The 19212-nt window shown below is 32.1% G+C and overlaps 1 protein-coding gene across 1 annotated transcript; it reads left to right on the plus strand.

The window, feature by feature from the left end:
• The first annotated feature begins 768 nt into the window (after positions 1–768).
• LOC148597660 (dnaJ homolog subfamily C member 27-like) lies at positions 769–15834 on the plus strand. Its single transcript, XM_088561219.1, has 7 exons — positions 769–989; positions 6499–6581; positions 7719–7788; positions 9285–9449; positions 10873–10989; positions 11800–11960; positions 13711–15834. Exons 1-7 carry the CDS (start codon positions 918–920, stop codon positions 13841–13843), a joined length of 801 nt encoding a protein of 266 aa, XP_088417345.1. The 5' UTR covers positions 769–917; the 3' UTR covers positions 13844–15834.
• Positions 15835–19212: the final 3378 nt, after the last annotated feature.

The raw sequence follows: 19212 nt of genomic DNA on the forward strand, positions 1-19212 counted from the left end.
AAAACTTGAGATAAAGGATACTACAGACACTGTGAAGTCAGCCTCATATCTTGACTTTCACTTTTAGATCGACGGTAAATGAAAAATATTGACCAAACAAACACGATGACTTTTCATTCCACATTGTTTCCTTTCCTTTTATCAGTAGCAGCATCCCTTCAGCACCTGCGTATGGAGTTTTCATACCACTACTCAGAATTCATAAAATTTGGCTTCTTGAACATGGTTATGTTGCTACAAGATTGAAGTCATCGCTACAGAGGTTTTATGGTCGTCATCATGACTCATGCACGTTATACGGTGTATCCATCTGCACCTTGAAAACTGATTTGTTCAACGTGTCACAGTTTGCCTTTATTCTTCCGACTATCCTGACTTGACATTTTATGAGCAACTCAACGGGTGTTTCTAGAAAAACAGAGGACGCTTACCCTACCGGTGCACCTAGCTGGTCCATGCTCCAAGTTTTTCGTGGAGTCATAGTTGCTCATTAACTTTTGCTGCTTTATATGCATTTTTTTTTTGTTATTTTATGTTCTTTGTTGTGTGTGTGTTTTCTAAATCTGGTCTTTGTCCCTGGATTGCATTTATTTTTTTCCCGCTAAAATCTTGGTTTCTCAGATTAGTTTTGATAATACTCCCCCTATAAGACCTCTTTATCATACCATCCAATGAAAAAATTCCATATTTTTACCGCACAGATAATTTGTTATCAACATCCGGTTGGAGTTGCCATCGACGCTTTTGCATTCCAAAGTAGTAATGTGAATGAATAGACTCGACACCGCGAAGGAATGAACCCATCAGTATTTGTCAGTAGAATGATTTGAAAGATACCACATACCCTCCATTTTTACCAACAAAATAAACTTCGCTGCTTGTTGAAAATGAGCTCTTAGCCGGCTATATTTTAACGCATGGATATGGGGAAAATGAAGAAATCGATACGTATAAAAATTATAAGCATGGGGAATGCAGAGGTTGGAAAGGTATTCTTTGGGTTTTTGTATAGGCATTAGGTTAAAGCATTATAGTAAAAAACAGCCATTTTCTATGGAAATTGTATGTATCTGCAATTTAGTTGATGTGATATCCATTAATATCCAGTGTGAAATACTTTCACCTTTGGAAAAAATATAGGCTGTGGCTATTTAGCTGGGTCAGATAAAATAGCACATATAATGTTATTTGGCTATTTTGCCATCAATATTTAACAAAAATTCAACACTTTGAAATTCATTCATTCATGTCGTTATTTCCTCTTAAAGAGATCTGAAGAAGTTAAATATAGAAGGATTCGCATCTTGTAAATTATTGCAATATCTCACGTGACATTGATATCACCAAAGCAGGGGAAGCTACAGTTATTAACATCCTTATAAACAATGTCAGACCATTTTTGTCAATTTAAAACAAATTTTATGATGATCGTTTGGGTTTTGAAGAAAGAGTTGAGACTTTAATTTAGGAGGGAATGCCTATCTTGAGGGAGTGACTCCAGCTGCCATTTTTTTTATATCAACAGTTGGTCAAGTAAAAACATTCATATCATGCAAGAATGGGAGGCTACAGCTTCAAAATTTCTTACATATACCCTCGGACCATTTCTGATCAATTTGAAATAAATTTTATGATGATAGATTGGGTTTTGAAGAAGGAGTTTAAATTTTTAATGGGGAGGGTAACCGCCGTTGAAGGGAAAGCTACTAGTATTAAGCTTCTTGTATACACCATCATACTATTTCTGATCAATTTTTATAACAAATTTGATTACGATTGATCTGGTTTGGAAAAAGGAGTTTGAATTTTTAATGAGGAAGGAAGTATGCCTTTAAAGGTGGAACCAGATTGAAAATTTTATAAGAGATTAAAGTCTCAAATGTTGAGGTATTGATCAAAACAAAACATTGAAAAAGTCTAGAGGCAACTTGAGGTGGAATATTTTAATTTGTTTTTCAAACCATGTTGGTCAGAATATCATAATGAAAAGTTGAAACAATAGAAATTGTTGGAAATGGAAAACAGGGCATGCTTAGCATCATCGTAACACATCATGGGTAATCTCGCCTCATGCAACATATTTATTGTCGTACTATGTAAAATAGTGCGAGATTCCAATCCTTGCTAGATATAAATCATTGAAGAATTATTATTTATTTGTTGGGGTTTAACGTCCGAGCAGCAATATTTCAGCTATATTCAGACGAAATCATTGAAGAAATATAAAAGTTCAATGTAATCAGAAAGTCAACATGAAAAAAAAAAATCATTAAAGAGTACACAGGTTAAGTGATATATATACATGTATACCTAGTATATATAAGTTTAATTTGGTGTTTTCTGCATTTGTGTTTGCCACGTAACTCAGGAGTAAATTATACTTTCTGAGGCATTGCGCAACATGCATGTGACATAGTCTGACTGTCTCATGGAATTGTATTTGTTGACTTTGATTGATGTCAATGGTTTTTCTTAAAGTGCTTCAAATAGCTGGATTTCGTCAAGCTCATAAACCTCGGTAAATAGAAAAAAGAGGAATGTTTTCAATTTATAATCCCAAAACGGGTTTTGTAGAACAAAAGTTGATTAACAGTTACAACAAAAATTCGATTGCAAAGTTTACATGAACCCAGTGTGCAGTTCGGGGAGTCATTGAGGAGTTTAGTCACAAAGTAATAGTTCTTAAAGTCGTGGTGTGTCTTCATTCCATTAATAATAGAGTTAAATCTCTGGAAGTCATCTTTCCCATTCATTTTCTTTATAATTATTAATTTATTCATTAATGATGGATTTCCATTCACGTTTCGATGTGAAAGACCGGTTAGTAAGAATTCTTTGAGATATCCATGAACTTCATATGTTAATAATATTTCAAAAAAAGGTTGCTACAATTTGTATGGATGAGAAGTGAGAAAAGGATGAATCAAAAATATCTGTTTTGAAAGGACACTGTCACTTAGGGAAATCAGTTTCTGTAAGAAGAGGAGTTTCTTTTTCTCAATAGCGACAGTGATTGGATGTAGTCCCAATATTGCTTGACATATATCTGATCTGGTTCTGATTTTGTTTCGCTATGAAATATTGAAATCAATATAATGCATCAATGTCTGAAGATTTTAAATTAGTCCAAGCCTCACAACTGTACAGGACAGTTGGTAGCACTACGGAATTATAAAGCTTTATGAGAACTCATGGGTGTATGGATCTGCATTAAAGTTTATTCATAGCAAAGAAGGAATTGATTCCTTTTTGACAGGCCTTTCATGTGGGGTCCAATGATCTAAATGAACAATTCATAAGAAAACTGAGATGATTCCTCTTGTGTTGGAGGCACCTTTAATAGTCCAAGGAGTGCTTCTGGTAAATTGTACAATAGCTGACTTCTGTGCGTAATACTAGAATCTCCATTTACATGCATGTCTTGCGCACACGTCAGGGTCAGACAATTAGCCTCCTGTGGCTGAGCCAAATGGTTCCTACCCCAATAGAAAACCACAGAAGGATTCTATAACGTGTGACGAACATGGCATCTTTTCCAACTCATTGCACCACTATGGTTTGCCGTCAAGTTTTCTGTATTACGGCCTGACAATCCTAGCATGTAACATACCAGGAGTACCCTATTCTATCTGGCCTAGGTCCTGAGCACTATTAAGTCGCCTTTAACAACAAGCTTCATGTTGCTGTGGGCCTATTCTTTTGACACCCAGACTTGCACAGTGCCATCAAAATTAGGATTATAAATGGATGAAATTTTACACAAAAATTAAAGTACAATAAGAAATTGAAATATTTAAATTCGATACAGACATCTTTATATAAAAATAGGACTGCAGTTAAAAATGTTGTGTGTTAACATTGTACACAGCTTAAAAGACTACATCATTTGCAGTTGATACAGATCCAGTATATTTCTTTTTGGGCTGTTGTTTTATAGGAGCACAAGAGAAATGTTGAAATGTGCCATTCAAAGCATGAAATGTCCTTTATGCTCTTTACTAGACTATCTGCATCTTCGTCACAAGTTTAATTTAAATATTTCAATAGGATGGTCCAATTTCTGCCTAAAGAAATTGAACTGTACTCAATATAGCTTATAAATAAAGTCAGTAAGAATCTTATATATATAATATTTGATAACAGCATATCATCATTAATCAATATTTTAGATAGGTCCGGCAAAAAAGCCTTAGATGCTATTTTGCCGGATCTGGCTAAATAGCCACTGCCAAAAAAAATAATATCAAATTTAGCCTGGGGATATTTTATATTAGTTAAATGTTTTCCAAGACTATTAAACTGTTTCCATACTCAGCCTTATGATGATTAAACACACAAGGGTCTGAAAGTGTTTTCTTTAGGGGTAATATAAAAAAAGTTGGGCTTTGTTTGTTGTTGGTTAAAAAGAGTTCACAGTGTTATAGGTGTTAACGATTTGGATAGTTTTTGATGTGGCCTGTTATCCAGGATGCTTTTAGATATAAATTTTCATCCAGAATGTTTTCAGATATTATTAAGCATCCTGGATGAGATATTTCATGGATTGTTATACAAATATTTCTTCATCCACAATATTATTTAATTGGTAAATATTATCCATTTTATGAATTCTGTTTACTATTCATATGTGAGTTGTATTCAGGATATTATTTAACAGTATGAATTAATATTCTGTGTACAATTATGGGTTCTGTTCACTCTATGTGAACTATTTTCTGGCAGTAGGAAATAATATCCTGTTTACAATTAGGAATACGTCTAGCTTTTTCGTAATAAACCATAGTAAATATAATTGTTTAAGTGGTGGATAACAATTTAATAGACATGGACAATTTTTCATAGTGAAATAATATCCTCTCAAAACAAAAATACAATTATGGCTCTCTGAGGTGGTGAATATCCAAAATTGTCAACCCAAACTAGGGTTATTTTCCTGGGGGCTTAAGCCTGAGGGGAATAACCTTAGTGAGGTTGACAATTTCGGATATTCGCTGAATTAGAGTGTGTAATTGTTTTATTATATCGATCAAACAAAGGACAAACAAAAAATACATGGTTTTAAATGTGAAATAGGATTTCATCTATTATATCTTATAAGCATGGAATTTTCTCTGATCTTTTGTAATTTTACCTTTTTTTGGTGAAATCTTAAATGTTCAAGATATACAATGTATAAATTTATAACCCCAAATCTCAAGTCTTTGATTTGCTTGGTCTGATAAAATCTGTGTGACATTTTATATTTGGATGTTGATATGTGCATTATTTCTTTTAAGAAATCAAAGAGAAAAAGTGTCTTACATTACAAGTTTCTCTGATATTGACAGTGAATGCAAAATTTAAAAGAAATTACAGGACATTCAGTCCTGTTGATAAGAGAAATCCATCTGACTGAACCAATTTTCACATGACCGAATATTTTCAAAATATTTGTAGCAATTGAAACTTACTATACTCCATAATCAATCATATTTTGTCCTTTGTCATGACCTTTAACAACTGGAAATGCAAAAAATAGCGAAAATACCAAAACCAGATTCAGGAGCCACACTGACATTCAGGCCAGAAATTAAGCGTTTTTCACCAGACCTGCAATAATTTTAGTGGACTTGTCCCTGGTCCGACAGAATTTTGTTTTTCACTGTTTACTGTTTTTTTAGACCAGTGGTCTGTACATGTTTAATATAAGTATACCCACCTTTTGCAGAAAATGCACAGGAACCAATCTAAAACTTAAAAAAAATAGCGACAAATGCAAGTAAATTGATGTTCAAACAACTAATTGGATGCTGTATATACAGTTGGTGTTTTAATATGGCACTACTACAGTGCCTCTCCATTTTTTTGGAGTCTCTTAGCACATTGTCTTTTTATTGTACACCGCATAAGTTTTGATGGTTGTATGTAACACATGGAACCTCATGTTGGGTCATTCATAAATGAATTACAATTACCTTTATGTGATCTAAATGCTGTTGTTATACAGTGTGATAGTTATATAATGTCACTGTTAAAACAGTTCACCAAAAATTTCCTTTCCTCTAATTCCTGTTGCCTGACCCCCTTTTCCTCCACTACCCACCATATGTTCCCCCCATTCATGTCTGATTGATTGATTAGTTGTGGTTTAATGCCCTATTACAGTTATCACACATACAAATTTCAGGGTGAGAACAACTATGTTTGATCAATTGAACTGACCCTGCTTTGTAATACACTGAACTGGATTTTATTGTGCTAGCTTCCAGAAGCAACAGCCTACATTTAGACAACACATTCAACTTGGACACATTATTCTGCCTCCTAAAGAACCAATCATCACTATATATACCCTGTGCTTCAAGTGGAGAAGCAATGACTACCAAGTTTTTTAAAAGTCTTAGGAGTGAATATATTTTTTGTAATTCAATTTAATTATTATAATTGTTTGGTTTTCGTTGCTTCCATCATTACCTTACTGTTCATATTGAAACTCTTTTTTTTTTAAATTTGTTACAGAGCTGTATTATAAAGAGGTATTGCGAGAAAAGATTTGTCCACAAGTATTTAGCTACGATTGGAATTGATTATGGTGTAACCAAGTAAGTAACAATTTAAGATACTATTGTACTGATACAAAATAACTTTACTTTAGGATGTAGACTTAGGGCAAGAACCATAACTCCTGAAATCAGTGATATTAAGGTCTCACTAACCACTTCTGGGTCAAATGACCACCCCCTATGTACCAAAAACACGGAACCTAGACCCATACATTGTTAATGCATTATTTGTGTGTATTTTGATTAAAAGTTGTCAAAATAAAGCTGAGAATGTGTACTTTAAAATGATGTTTGTAATTTACTACAAAAGTGTATGAATATTGTTTACATGTACATGTGTGAGTAATTTGCATCCATGCCGTCAGTTAGCAGAAAAGGTAAGAATGTGGATTTTCAGTATTATTTATTCAAGTAAATTTTGTAAAGAATTTCTACAATCATCGTACCATTAACATAATGATTTTGAAAGCCTTATTTTCCCAGCATTGCAATGGTATGCAACTTTAAGATGTCATTTGTCCTGGGCATTAATAGTGAAACTTTGAAAATTACTTTTTTTACATGTAAAGTAATGGAAACGTTTGAAGTGGTTAGTGAGACCATGATATATTTGTGTCATATTCACTTTCACCTAAGCCTATCAAGCTTTCATTTGAAACAAAATGAAATTAGTCCAAGTTACTTTGATGCTTATGTGGGATTGATGTAAAATGCTGAATACCAATGTTCCAATGATTTGTAAGAGTTGTGTCCCTTACCCTAGGTCTACCTCCTTAAATTTGCATTCCTTTTTTTGTTTTGGGATATATTTTTGATCATGCACTATAGTTATCAATGGTCATGAATGTGTTAAGGGACATAACTCTGATAGTTATTCATCTTAATTGAAATTTGTGGAATAGAAGATTTTGCATTGTATAACAGCATTTCATGATCTCCTAATCATATGACATTTTAACCCTACCCCCTACATCAGAATTTCTGGTAATAAAAATGCTGACAGATCCTATGTACAAATGATAAGAATAATAATAAACCAGTAATGTTGACACCAATTATGATGATCATTTACACAGAGAAGGTTTAATGATGCAATAATTACCATTGTAATGTATGTATAATTCTATATTGGTTCGTCAGCGTAAACTTCATTAAATTAATGTGTACTGTTTGTAGGGTGACTATAAGAGATAAGGATGTTAAAGTCAATATATTTGATATGGCTGGACATCCAATATTTTATGAGGTAAGAAATATTTTGCATGATTTTACTTTCAAATCCAGAAAAAAGGGAGATAACTATGACAAAGTCTTGGTTAAAAAAAAATAGCATAAGAGCAAGCTTAATATGTTTTTCATTTTTTTAATCCTTCATATTTTTTAGCTCATCTGACCCAAACTATTGCCATCACTTGGTGTCCATTGTTGTTATCAAACTTCTGAAACTGCTGGACAGTAACCCATGAAATTGATTAGGATAGTTTTTTAGTGTATTCCACTAGAAGTTATGTTGTGACTTTTGATCCTTTGAAAAAAAATTATTCATCATAAGTGTCTGATACCAGTTTTTCACATGTTTTTCAAAAACCATAACTTCTATGGATCTTCTGTTTGTTTATTATCTCTAAAAATTTCAAGTTGATCTCAGAACCATGTAATGTTGATTTTTACCTTTTTGGAGTATTTGGTTATTTACATGAAAACTATAGCAGTAACCTGAATTTTAAAAATGTCTATATTTCCTTAAAGAGACTAAGACCTTTTATCAATCAAAATTTCAGAAAATCAGATAGTATTTTATGAATTTTCATTTATGGTCCCTGAAAGAACAATTTTTATGTTTTTTTTATTTCATAAAGCATCAAGTTTTGACAAATTCTAACAGGAATAAAAGTGTTCAGCTAGATGAAATCTATCCATAGTGAATGTTTTGTGAAATTCTGTTGACATTTTTTGTTATTCTTTTTGTACATGTACATGTATTATTTCTTTAAATCTTCTCAGAAACTATAAAGCAGATTCTTATCAAACTTTGTAAATATGTTTCTAAGGGTATTAAGCAAAGAACTGTTGTGGGATTTTCTTTCCTTCAATAAACATGCCTGCTGTTTCTAAGAAGAAGTCAAATAGCGGTTTTTTGCAAATTTCTCAAAAGCACCCAGTTATAAACGAATTCTGACTTGGATAAAAGTGTTCAGCATAATGTAATTTAACTATGGAGATTTTTTCGTAAAAAAAATTGTTGTCCCATGTTGGAGGTATTACTCTTTTTATCTTTGCTATTTTGGTGTGGGTATGTTGATTTTTAAAATTCTAATCCTCTGAAACCACAGATGCCAACGTTTTGTGTTAGTGTTGATGACTTCTAAAGATTTTCCTTTTTTGTGTGGCTGAGATGGTTCAGTGGATGACAGGAATGATGAAAGTATATCTTTCAATGATAAACGTTTTGTTTAAATGATCAAATGATAGGACTGCATGATTTCAAATTAACCAGGTGAGTGATTCAGGCTTTTTAGAGCCTCATGTTAACAATAAACAGGTTGTAAGTTGTAACAATATCATTTGGCTTCAGTTCTATATAGTATCCAACTTGCATATTAATTTCTCAAAAGGTGCTGTATATCTTCTACAAATATAGAATTTCTTTAAATTTTGTTGAATTTGAGTTTCGTTGTATAAAACTACCACATTTTGATAAGGACTTCAAAGCTGAAGATAAAAGTGTAATATCTTTTGAAGGTGCGTAATGAATTTTACAAAGATACACAAGGTGCTCTGATTGTATATGATGTATCAGATAGAAATAGTTTTGAAGCCTTAGACTCCTGGTTACTGGAACTACAGAATGAAGTTGGGAACCAGTCAGAGGTTGATAATATTGCTGTTTGTGTGTGTGCTAATAAGGTAGGCATAAATGATTTAAGTAGCTGCCTTAGAAAATCATAGATAAAAATCAGAAAAGAGAGGATTTGTGCATTTCAAAACCCATTAAATTTACTTTCATTTTTAATTTAGAAAATGCTACTGATCATATAACCAGTTTTAGTTTGTCATTTGGTTGTTGCAATTTTAATATCAGAATTGAACAGAGGGCACATGAAAGTGGCACTTTGCAAGAGTAATCAAGGGAACCAAGGTTATAGCGGTAATCAAAAGAATGTACTCCAGGGACAAAGACCAGACGTGGAAAACAGACATACACAACAAAGAACTTAAAGTAACTAAAATCATACATACAAAGTAACAAAAACAAATGAGCAAGAGTTGTGTTTTTTTTTAATTTGGTTGATTTAAGCAGTCTTTGCCATATAAATTTCTGACAACAAGCAAGAGCGAACTGATAAAGCATTCATTGGCATGTTAGCCAAATTCTGCAAGCCCGCCAGCATTTTAACCAGCCATGGCTGTCCTTCCTGGTTTCAATTTTGAAGACTGTTTAAGTGTAGTTTTCTATGAAACACTGACTGTACACTGGAACGCTTATACAATGTAGTAAAATAAAATATGGCATGTGTAGATGGATAATGTGTTGTTTGTTTTTTTTTGCACTTTAAATCACCTCTGTCATTGGCAGTGCCTGGATATTAAGTGGATTGAAACTTGTTATGCTGATTTTTTTTTGCTTTTTAGCGGAATTCCGCTACTTCAAATCCAGATTTTACTGTTATGATTATTTTTTTACTGTATATTTATTTCTGATTTGCCAATTTCCACTTTGTTTGTAAACCTCATAATATCATGTCTGTAATAGGGATATATTTTCATTCATTTGATAGAAAATAGGAAAATATTTTCTAAATTGACATGATTCAGTTGGTATAATTAAAATTAATGGCATTTCATAAGTATTTTATTTCCTCACTGGTACAGTAACTAATTACGCTCCATGTTCTCTTAACTCTCTAAACTGAACTATGGATGTATTTTAGTTTAAGGGCTTTTTTTCTGTTAATTTGTTAGGTGCTAACTGCTTACAGTTTGAAATTTTAGGATATCACTGTTTATGTATTCAATTGAAACTCATCTATACAGAACCCTTTAAGAGTTTGCAATTGTTCACTTTAGACAGGTTTTGGGCTTACTAAGGTTCAAAATACATTTAAACTGATGAGAGTGTCTGGTTTAGACAAGTTTTTGTGTTATTTAGGGTTCAGTTTAGACAAGTTTTTGGGTTCTTTAGGGTTCATTTGATACAGGTTTTTGGGTTATTTAGGGTTCAGTTTAGACAGGTTTTTGGTTATTAAGGTTTTAGTTAGATAGGTGTTCAAGTTATTTATTATATTTTGTATTTAAATAGCATACTAAGGAAAAATTATAAATATTACAGACAGATAAGAAAAGGGTTATAGATGAAGCTGAAGGAAGATTATGGGCAGACTCCAGAGGCTACCACTACTTTGAAACCTCTGCACAGACTGGAGAAGGAGTGGCAGAAATGTTCCAAGTAAAGTTAAATCAAAACTAAAAACATTTTTAATGGTCTTATTGATTAAGTTGTCAATGCCACTATGGTTCTTTAGTACTATGGACAGTCCAAATTCTCCCCCCCAAATAAAAAAAAAAAAAAATGATGCACATTTTCCCAAATGAAGAAGGATATGTTAGTTTGAAAAAAGCAAATAATACCCATTGACTTTGATTCTAGTAAAAAAATAATAAATGACTTTGACATAAATTTCTATTATGATTTATCAACCTTGAAAAATGGTGTGGTGAATATTACATATTAATGGGTTGCTAAGACGTGATAGCGGACTTATATTATTAAAGGTATAATATTGTAGTGGCATTTTCTGTTTTTGCCCTTTGATTAATTAGAAGGTTGATAAACATTTCTTTAAGTTTTTTTTTTTCTTTTTCTGTTAAAAATATGTAACAGACAGACAAAGTTGAAAAATAATACTAAGAAAATATATATGAATTTGACAATATGGGGACAAATTTTATGGTATTTAAAGGAATTGACTGTTTGTTTTTCAAATGTCAGAGGATGCAGAAAAGCAACTTCAAAGTTAAAAAGACTGTGAGTGGAATATCTCCCTTTGATGATGATGAAATTGCAATGCATTTCATACGGTATATATTTTAACCTTTAATTACTGATTCTTAATAAGGAAATCATTGTCATTTCTGCATTTCCGAAGACATTTAGATAAGATTTCATGGGAATGCTTGTGTTTTATTTCGGGCATGTTTCACCCACTGCCTGATTCTTACAGAGAATAACATTTAATATATCTGTATTCTATTTCAGGTTTTATTTGACAGTGTAGTTGTTGCTGTAGAAAATGGTGGAAAGAAGGCTCCATTTCAAACCCAGCTTGGGTACTCTAAAGACCAAGTAGATGCCATACAGAAACTTAAATCAGCAAAATCAGATTATGAAAGATTAGGTGTAATGCCAGGTGCTTCTAAGTAAGTAGAATAGTGTAATGCCAGGTGCTTCTAAGTAAGTAGAATAGTGTAATGCCAGGTGCCTCTAAGTAAGTAATGCCAGGTTCTTCTAAGTAAGTAGAATAGTGTAATGCCAGGTGCTTCTAAGTAAGTAGAATAGTGTAATGCCAGATGCCTCTAAGTAAGTAGAATAGTGCAATGCCAGGTGCTTCTAAGTAAGTAGAATAATGTAATGCCAGGTGCTTCTAAGTAAGTAGAACAGTGTAATGCCAGGTGCTTCTAAGTAAGTAGAATAGTGTAATGCCAGATGCCTCTAAGTAAGTAGAATAGTGTAATGTCAAGTGCTTCTAAGTAAGTAATGCCAGGTGCTTCTAAGTAAGTAGAATAGTGTAATGCCAGGTGCTTCTAATTAAGTAGAATAGTGTAATGCCAGGTGCTTCTAAGTAAGTAGAATGTAAAATTATCAAATTTAAAATATCCGTAATATGACATTAGCAACTCTGTGGGTGTTTCTAGAATGACAAAGAACACTTACCATACCAATGCACTTGGTCCATGCTCTTATTTTTTTGTGGAATCTTGGTGTTAAACTGTCCCTTTGTTACACATTTCTGTAACAGATTCAGGTGATCACATGTTTTGTCAGAGGGAATATCTAGGGAACCAAGATTCTAGCAGAAATCAAAAGAATATAATCCAGGGACAAAGACCAGACATAGAAAAAAGGCAAACACAACAAAGAACATATTAATTAACCAAAATACATACAAAGTAAAAATAAATGAGCAACTCTGACTTCATTAAAAATTGAGATTATGGACCAGGTACACCTGCAGGATTAGCGTCCTCTGCTTTTTATAGAAACACCTACTGAGTTGCTCATAAAAAGTCAAGTCTGGGTTAGACAAAAGAGGAAAGAAAATATTTGGTTTTTAGCTTTTACATGACTTGTACAGTAACCCTTTCAAGGTTCATTTAATTCTACTTCCTGTTTAACACATGATTTAGTAATCATTTAGGTGATTGTGTAGCATATTTCTCATGTTCTATTGGAGGGAATGCTGAGATATTTGGTACATTGTTTTGTACCATGTCTTCCTTTTTCATGTTTGTTGTTTTTCTATGTTTTGTTTACTGTTGATGGTTGACTGGTGACGGAGCTTGCAAAATCTTGTTTGTTTTAGATATACATTGACAACAATGCTGGGATACATCATTTTTAAATACTGTGTATATTTCATAATTCAGTAAATTATACAGTGAATTTTTAATCGAAATTTAGAAGTCCCCTAACAGCTGAGTAAAGAAAAAGTTTATAGAATTTTTGGTCTATTCAACAGATTTTACTGTTTTGTTAAGTACCCTGCATTTGTTAGAATAATCACTCACCATAATATTGCAATAAGGAACAGATATGATCAACACCTTCATACAACCCCCATAAAATAGTAAATACTTACAGAGATCGTTCAGTACACATTTTTAGTTTTCTGGGCTTTGATTTTTTATCATTATATTGACAGGAACTAAGAATATAGATATATACATTAACTGTTGTGAAACCCAATAAGCAAACATGTAGTTGGTAATTTCCATGCAAATCAAAAAACATTTGAAAATATGATAAATATACAATTAACTTTCACAAAAAATATGTTGGTTTCCTGTTCATCGTTAATATCATTGTCATCATCATCGCCATCGTCATCATCATCATCATCATCATCATTATTATCTAATCATCATCACTTTTTCTCTTGTTTATTTTCAGGGATGATGTTAACAAGGCTTACAGAAAGTTGGCAGTTTTACTGCATCCTGATAAAAGTGTAGCTCCAGGGAGTGAAGAGGCATTTAAACTTTTAGTAGCAGCAAGAACTACTTTATTGAAAAAATGTTCATAACAAAGGCTGATGTGTGTAGTTAAAGAATTGGTCTGATGATTAGTCATTATTCATATGTTTAGGTTCATTTATATTCAATACAGGTTTTTGTATGCCATTCTAAAAGTTAACTCACTATGTATTTGTTCTAGTTTTGTTTTTTTTTTCAATTTATTTACCTCTCAATAGAGGTGGTTCTGTGAATTCATGTGAAAACAACTATAAATTAACATTGAATCATCTGCAAATCAATATAAATCATATGAAGCTCAATTCCCAAGAACTTTGTGTGAATGCTTCAAACAAGTTCAGTTGAGGTGGTGAAAATAAGATGTTTTATGTTGTTGTCTCTATACTTATCCTGGTTATATTGATCAATTATTGAATACAGAGGGTCCAAGTAGAAGGTCTGGGATTTGTCCAAGTTTCACGACAATAGGCCAATTAAAGAATATAAAAATCCCTGAACAAACATTGTATCAATGAATATGACTGAAGGTCCATACCTTGGTAGATTAAATTTAAAATGTTGTGGATCATAAGTTTAAGGTCTTTGACCTTAGACCACCACTAATTTGAACCTCTGATGTACTGTACATAACCTAATACAATTCATCCTCAATGTCAGGGCTACTGTGTCCACTTGAGTCCATGGGATAGTCAAGGAATTTATGAATGAAGTTTGTTAGGGGTCCCACAGACACTAGTTGACATCGGAGCCCTGGCATTGTATGTATTTAATTTAGAATTATGTTTGCTCTCTTCAATAGACACACGGAATTATCCATATCATTTATAGTCTTGCTACACCTTACTGATTATACCTCCTGCTGGAAGGAGGTATATAGTGATCACGGTGTCTGTCCATCCATTTATCTGTCCACAACTTCATTTGTTACACCATATAGCATCCCAGTATAAAGCTTCTGTGAAAATTTCAAGTGGCTATGATAAGTAGTTACAGTGAAAATGCTTTATATAGATTTACTATTTGGTGGGGTTCAATTTCAGACGACAGTGATATCTACTTTCTGTTTGATGACTTTGTTATATTGACAATGGGGTTACTAGGGTGGGGAGCTAGAGTATCCTTCGTAAATTAAAAGCTATTTTCCCTAATGAAAGTTTTTCGTTTTGGTTGCTGCTTCGGCTCATGTCACTTTTGTACTGAATTATGGAATATGTATGTAACATCAGTACATACAGGTTTGGGTACATAATTACTTTTTTTTCATGAAATTTTTTTCCCTTTGTTTTCCATCAGTTTGTACACTCCACAAACTTTCTAAATTTACATAGAATTCCATAATTACCAAATATCCTTCGAAACAGGTACCGAAATATTTTTTTACTATTACATTTCACTGCTTTAGTATTTATAATCTATGAATGATTAATTAAGTGTCAGTCTTTGTTAGAATCAGGCAGTGGTGGAAAAATGGTAAGGAAAAATCCATAATTTTGAAAGTTTAATTTGACTATTTGCAACATCATATTAAAAGAAAAAAGATGATATTTTCCAAATCACTTTGGTAAATTGAGTTATAATTTCATTGAAATGCACTGAAAATAAACTTTTCAAAGGCAGATAAGGCTGTCTAAAGCCTCATTTTTCTAACATTCTATTGAAAAATTGCTGAGCAAATCCTGAGATGCAGAGATCAAAAGGTGGTCATTTCAAATTAAGAAAGCATCCTTGCGTGAAATTGTATTGTCAGATCAGTGGGTTTTTGATGTGCATGTTTCTGATTTTTACCATTTTGCCTGATTCTTACAAATACTTACATTTAAATATTTGAATGTTGATAATAAAATGTCATGTATATATTTCATGCATTATGAAGTGTTACATTGAATGAAATTTTGATTTGATTTACTTATATGGAGACAGACCTTTCCATTTGCTGTATTTTCTCATTTTGTAGGAAATTCCCTGTGTTTGTGAATTTGTCTCCTTTCATGTTGTTGCAAAGCTTTATAATCACTTTTTAAAGAAAAAAAATGCTGTTGATTATTTTAATGTCTTTTTACTCACTCAATGTTTGATGTGGAATTCTATTTTACTTACATTACTTAGCACATTTTACAGCGAGATAAATAATTTATTTCAGGAAATATAACTGATCTTCCCTTGATTAAATGACTGACATGTTAGTGATGTTACTAATGGATTAAGTATTTGATAATCAATTTAACTCATTGTAAAAATAGCTAATTTAAATGTTATTTTATAGTATATGATAAATTTGAACATAAAGGACTCTCTGGTTATAGGGTACCTATATTATAATGTTACTAAAACTTCAAAATTCTGAAATTATTATAATCTATTATTAATTGGTTATACCTTTTCTAATTATTTCTGATAATTGATTATGAAATATTTCCTACTGCACATCACTATATAATTCTTAATGTACTTAATAGTACAATGAACACTGGACATCTAAACTTTCAATCATTTAATTGTCAGTCTCTGTATGAATCGGGCAGTGGGTGAAACATGGTGAAAAAAAATCAATCATTTTGAAAGTTTAATTTGACTATTTGCATCGTCATAACCAAGGAAAACAAACTAGATTTTCAATATCATTTTGGTTAACTGAGACAATTTCATTGAAATGCACTGTAAATTACATTTCAAGGGTAAATAACTATGTTGTCAAAAACCTCATTTTTCTAACATTCTATTGAAAAATTTCTGAGAAAATCCAGTGATAAAGAGATGAAATGATGGTCTTTCCAATTAGAGAAAGTGTCCATTAGGGAAATTATATTGTCATTTCAGTGGGTTTTTGATGTGCATGTTTCTGATTTTTTCCATTTTGCTTGATTTTTACAAAAACTTACACTTAATAGGTATTTTATCTTTGTTATGTCAGCTGTCCTTTTACCTACCAAATGATCAGGTGATTGTCATTTAATCAAAGAAAGTCCAACTCTGAAATTAACTATATTATTTGCTATGATACTAGGTACTTATGGTATTTGAATCTGAAAATATTCTTGATTTTGTAAACGTTTTTTTTATGATACTTGACTTATAACTAATTACTCTACACTCTTAAGCAATGTTTGCAAATCTCCATCTTAAATCAAAAATGTTTTCATGTTTAAACAGTCCAACAATGGATATAGATTTATATTCAAAGCAATAAATGTATTTATTTATAACCATCTTAATGCTTATGTGTCAAGCAGCATGAATTCAATTGTCTTGTGCCTTTGTAGCCAAGAGGAGGTGTCTGGTAGCATTCTTGAAAGAACTCTCTTAACAACATGTGCTTTCAGACCCCTCTCTTTTCTATAGGCAGTAAAGGAAGTGAATTGACTTGAATTCGCCTTGAGAATTAATAATTTAAAATACTGAACCAGAATATTCTGGATATGTGCACTTTCAGACTCTTCTCTTTTCTGTAGACAGTAATGACAGTAAACTGGTGTATTTTGATATGCACTTAAACTTGTGTTACTAAATTTTAGAACAGCAAAAAACTTGTTTAAACCAATTACATTGTTAAGTACAAGTCTTTGAAAGAATTGGGCAAAATGGACCTTATACATGCATTTTAAAAACCCTTTGAAAATATTTTTTCATTCAAGCAGGTCTTCTTTATTTAGTAGTACTATTATAAATCTGATAACTGCATCAAAATGTTGCCGGTTTTAACAAGAGGTATTTCCCCTTGAAATATTCATTTGAAGTGCATTTCAATGAAATTAAAAATCTTATGACCAAAATTATATGGTAAAACTTGTTTACATTCTTCTTTTGGATGGTACATAAATTACACTCAAAGTGGTTTGTTATTTCATATCATGTTTTTTCCACCACCTGATTTTTACACAGACTGATACTTGAGTCTGCAGCATTTTTAACTTGTTTTAATCTTAACTTATCTAAATTTCTATTTAAGATTTTGTACTTTTTAAGTTTCACTGCAACTCATTTTATAATTGAAAATGATACTTAATAAACCTGAGATAAGTTGCTCCTTAGACTTTCTTGATATTCATGATGTTTTTATTTAAAAAAATAAAACACTATTAATTGTTATTCATTAGAAATATGTTATTCGTTATCCTATGTATCGAGCAGATCCATGATATGGTTGACACATTGGAAATTTTATCTCACTGAATTTTTTGTTCCAATGTAATGTTCATATCACATGCATGTCAAATAGTAGAAAGATTTTTTTTTATGTGATAGTGGCAATGGATGGCTTGGAAAAACAAAGCAACAAAATTTTACACCAAAAATCAAGAGTTATCTCCCTTTTTTAATCAATTTCAATGCTTTCTATGTATTTTTTTTCTCCTTAACTGTTGCACTCAATCAAAAGCCAACATTCAACTTTGAGAAAGGATGTGTTTATGATATGAAGTAAATGAATTTTTTTCAAAACAAAATTTGTCATGTGCAACCACTGCCTGATTTTTGCATAGATACCCTCTAAAAGACATAACAGACACACCTAAACCTGCCTCATATCTTGACTATCATCATGAAAAAGTCAATGTAGGCACTTCAGCAACCAAACTTTATGACTAATGCATTGATTTTTCAATGTCAGCTATCCTTTTTCTAGCTGTCCGATGTTACTTAATTTCACTTCTCTTACATGTTGCAAGAAGCTGTTGTCACTATAACAGTTTTCTGGTGAGTTGTAAGTGATTTGCACAGAAATTATTGGAACAAGGATAATGCCGTCCACAGACTGAATTCATAGCTTTGAAAGTTTTACTTTTGTCACTGTGACATAGTTTATTTTTATTTGTTCACAAAATAACCAATGCACTAAATTTGTCATGGATCATCAGACAGCATGACAGTCTTTTGAAGAAAATGCTTACCCTGATGGAGCACCTTGCCTCACCCTGGAATTTGTGCTGCTTGTCTCTCTGTATACTTTAATTTTTGGCAAAATATCACATAGATCAAATAGTGGTATGGTGAATGTTGATCAGGATGGAAAGAGAAATTATTTTCGTGACACTTTTTTCAGCAACTGCTTATCAAAGCCTCTTAGTATTTTGTATCCAGCATCAGGTATGGGTCCAGTATCATGGGATCTGATTTTAGGCCTACTTCCTGTTTAACGAAATTGTTCCATTTCTGTCTTTCACCCATTTTTTTGTTCTTGTCAATGTTTTGCCAAAGGACATCCCCATTTTTTATTTGCACTTGAATATTTTTTTTCCATAAAAGCTCATTATCTTGAGATCACATGTATTTATGAACTGAATATCTGGTTTATATGGTTAAAACTGATCATGGGCAGACAACTTATGAACATATAGTAAATTTTATAGATAATATTCTAGATCTCCAAGATTCACAGGTCTTTATTGTCACCTCAAAACCAAGAATTAAATGCCTTAAATGG

Source organism: Perna viridis, chromosome 14 (assembly GCF_037379345.1).
Source record: "Perna viridis isolate PV_CMFRI_1.1 ecotype Kerala chromosome 14, ASM3737934v1, whole genome shotgun sequence".
NCBI lineage: Eukaryota > Metazoa > Mollusca > Bivalvia > Mytilida > Mytilidae > Perna > Perna viridis.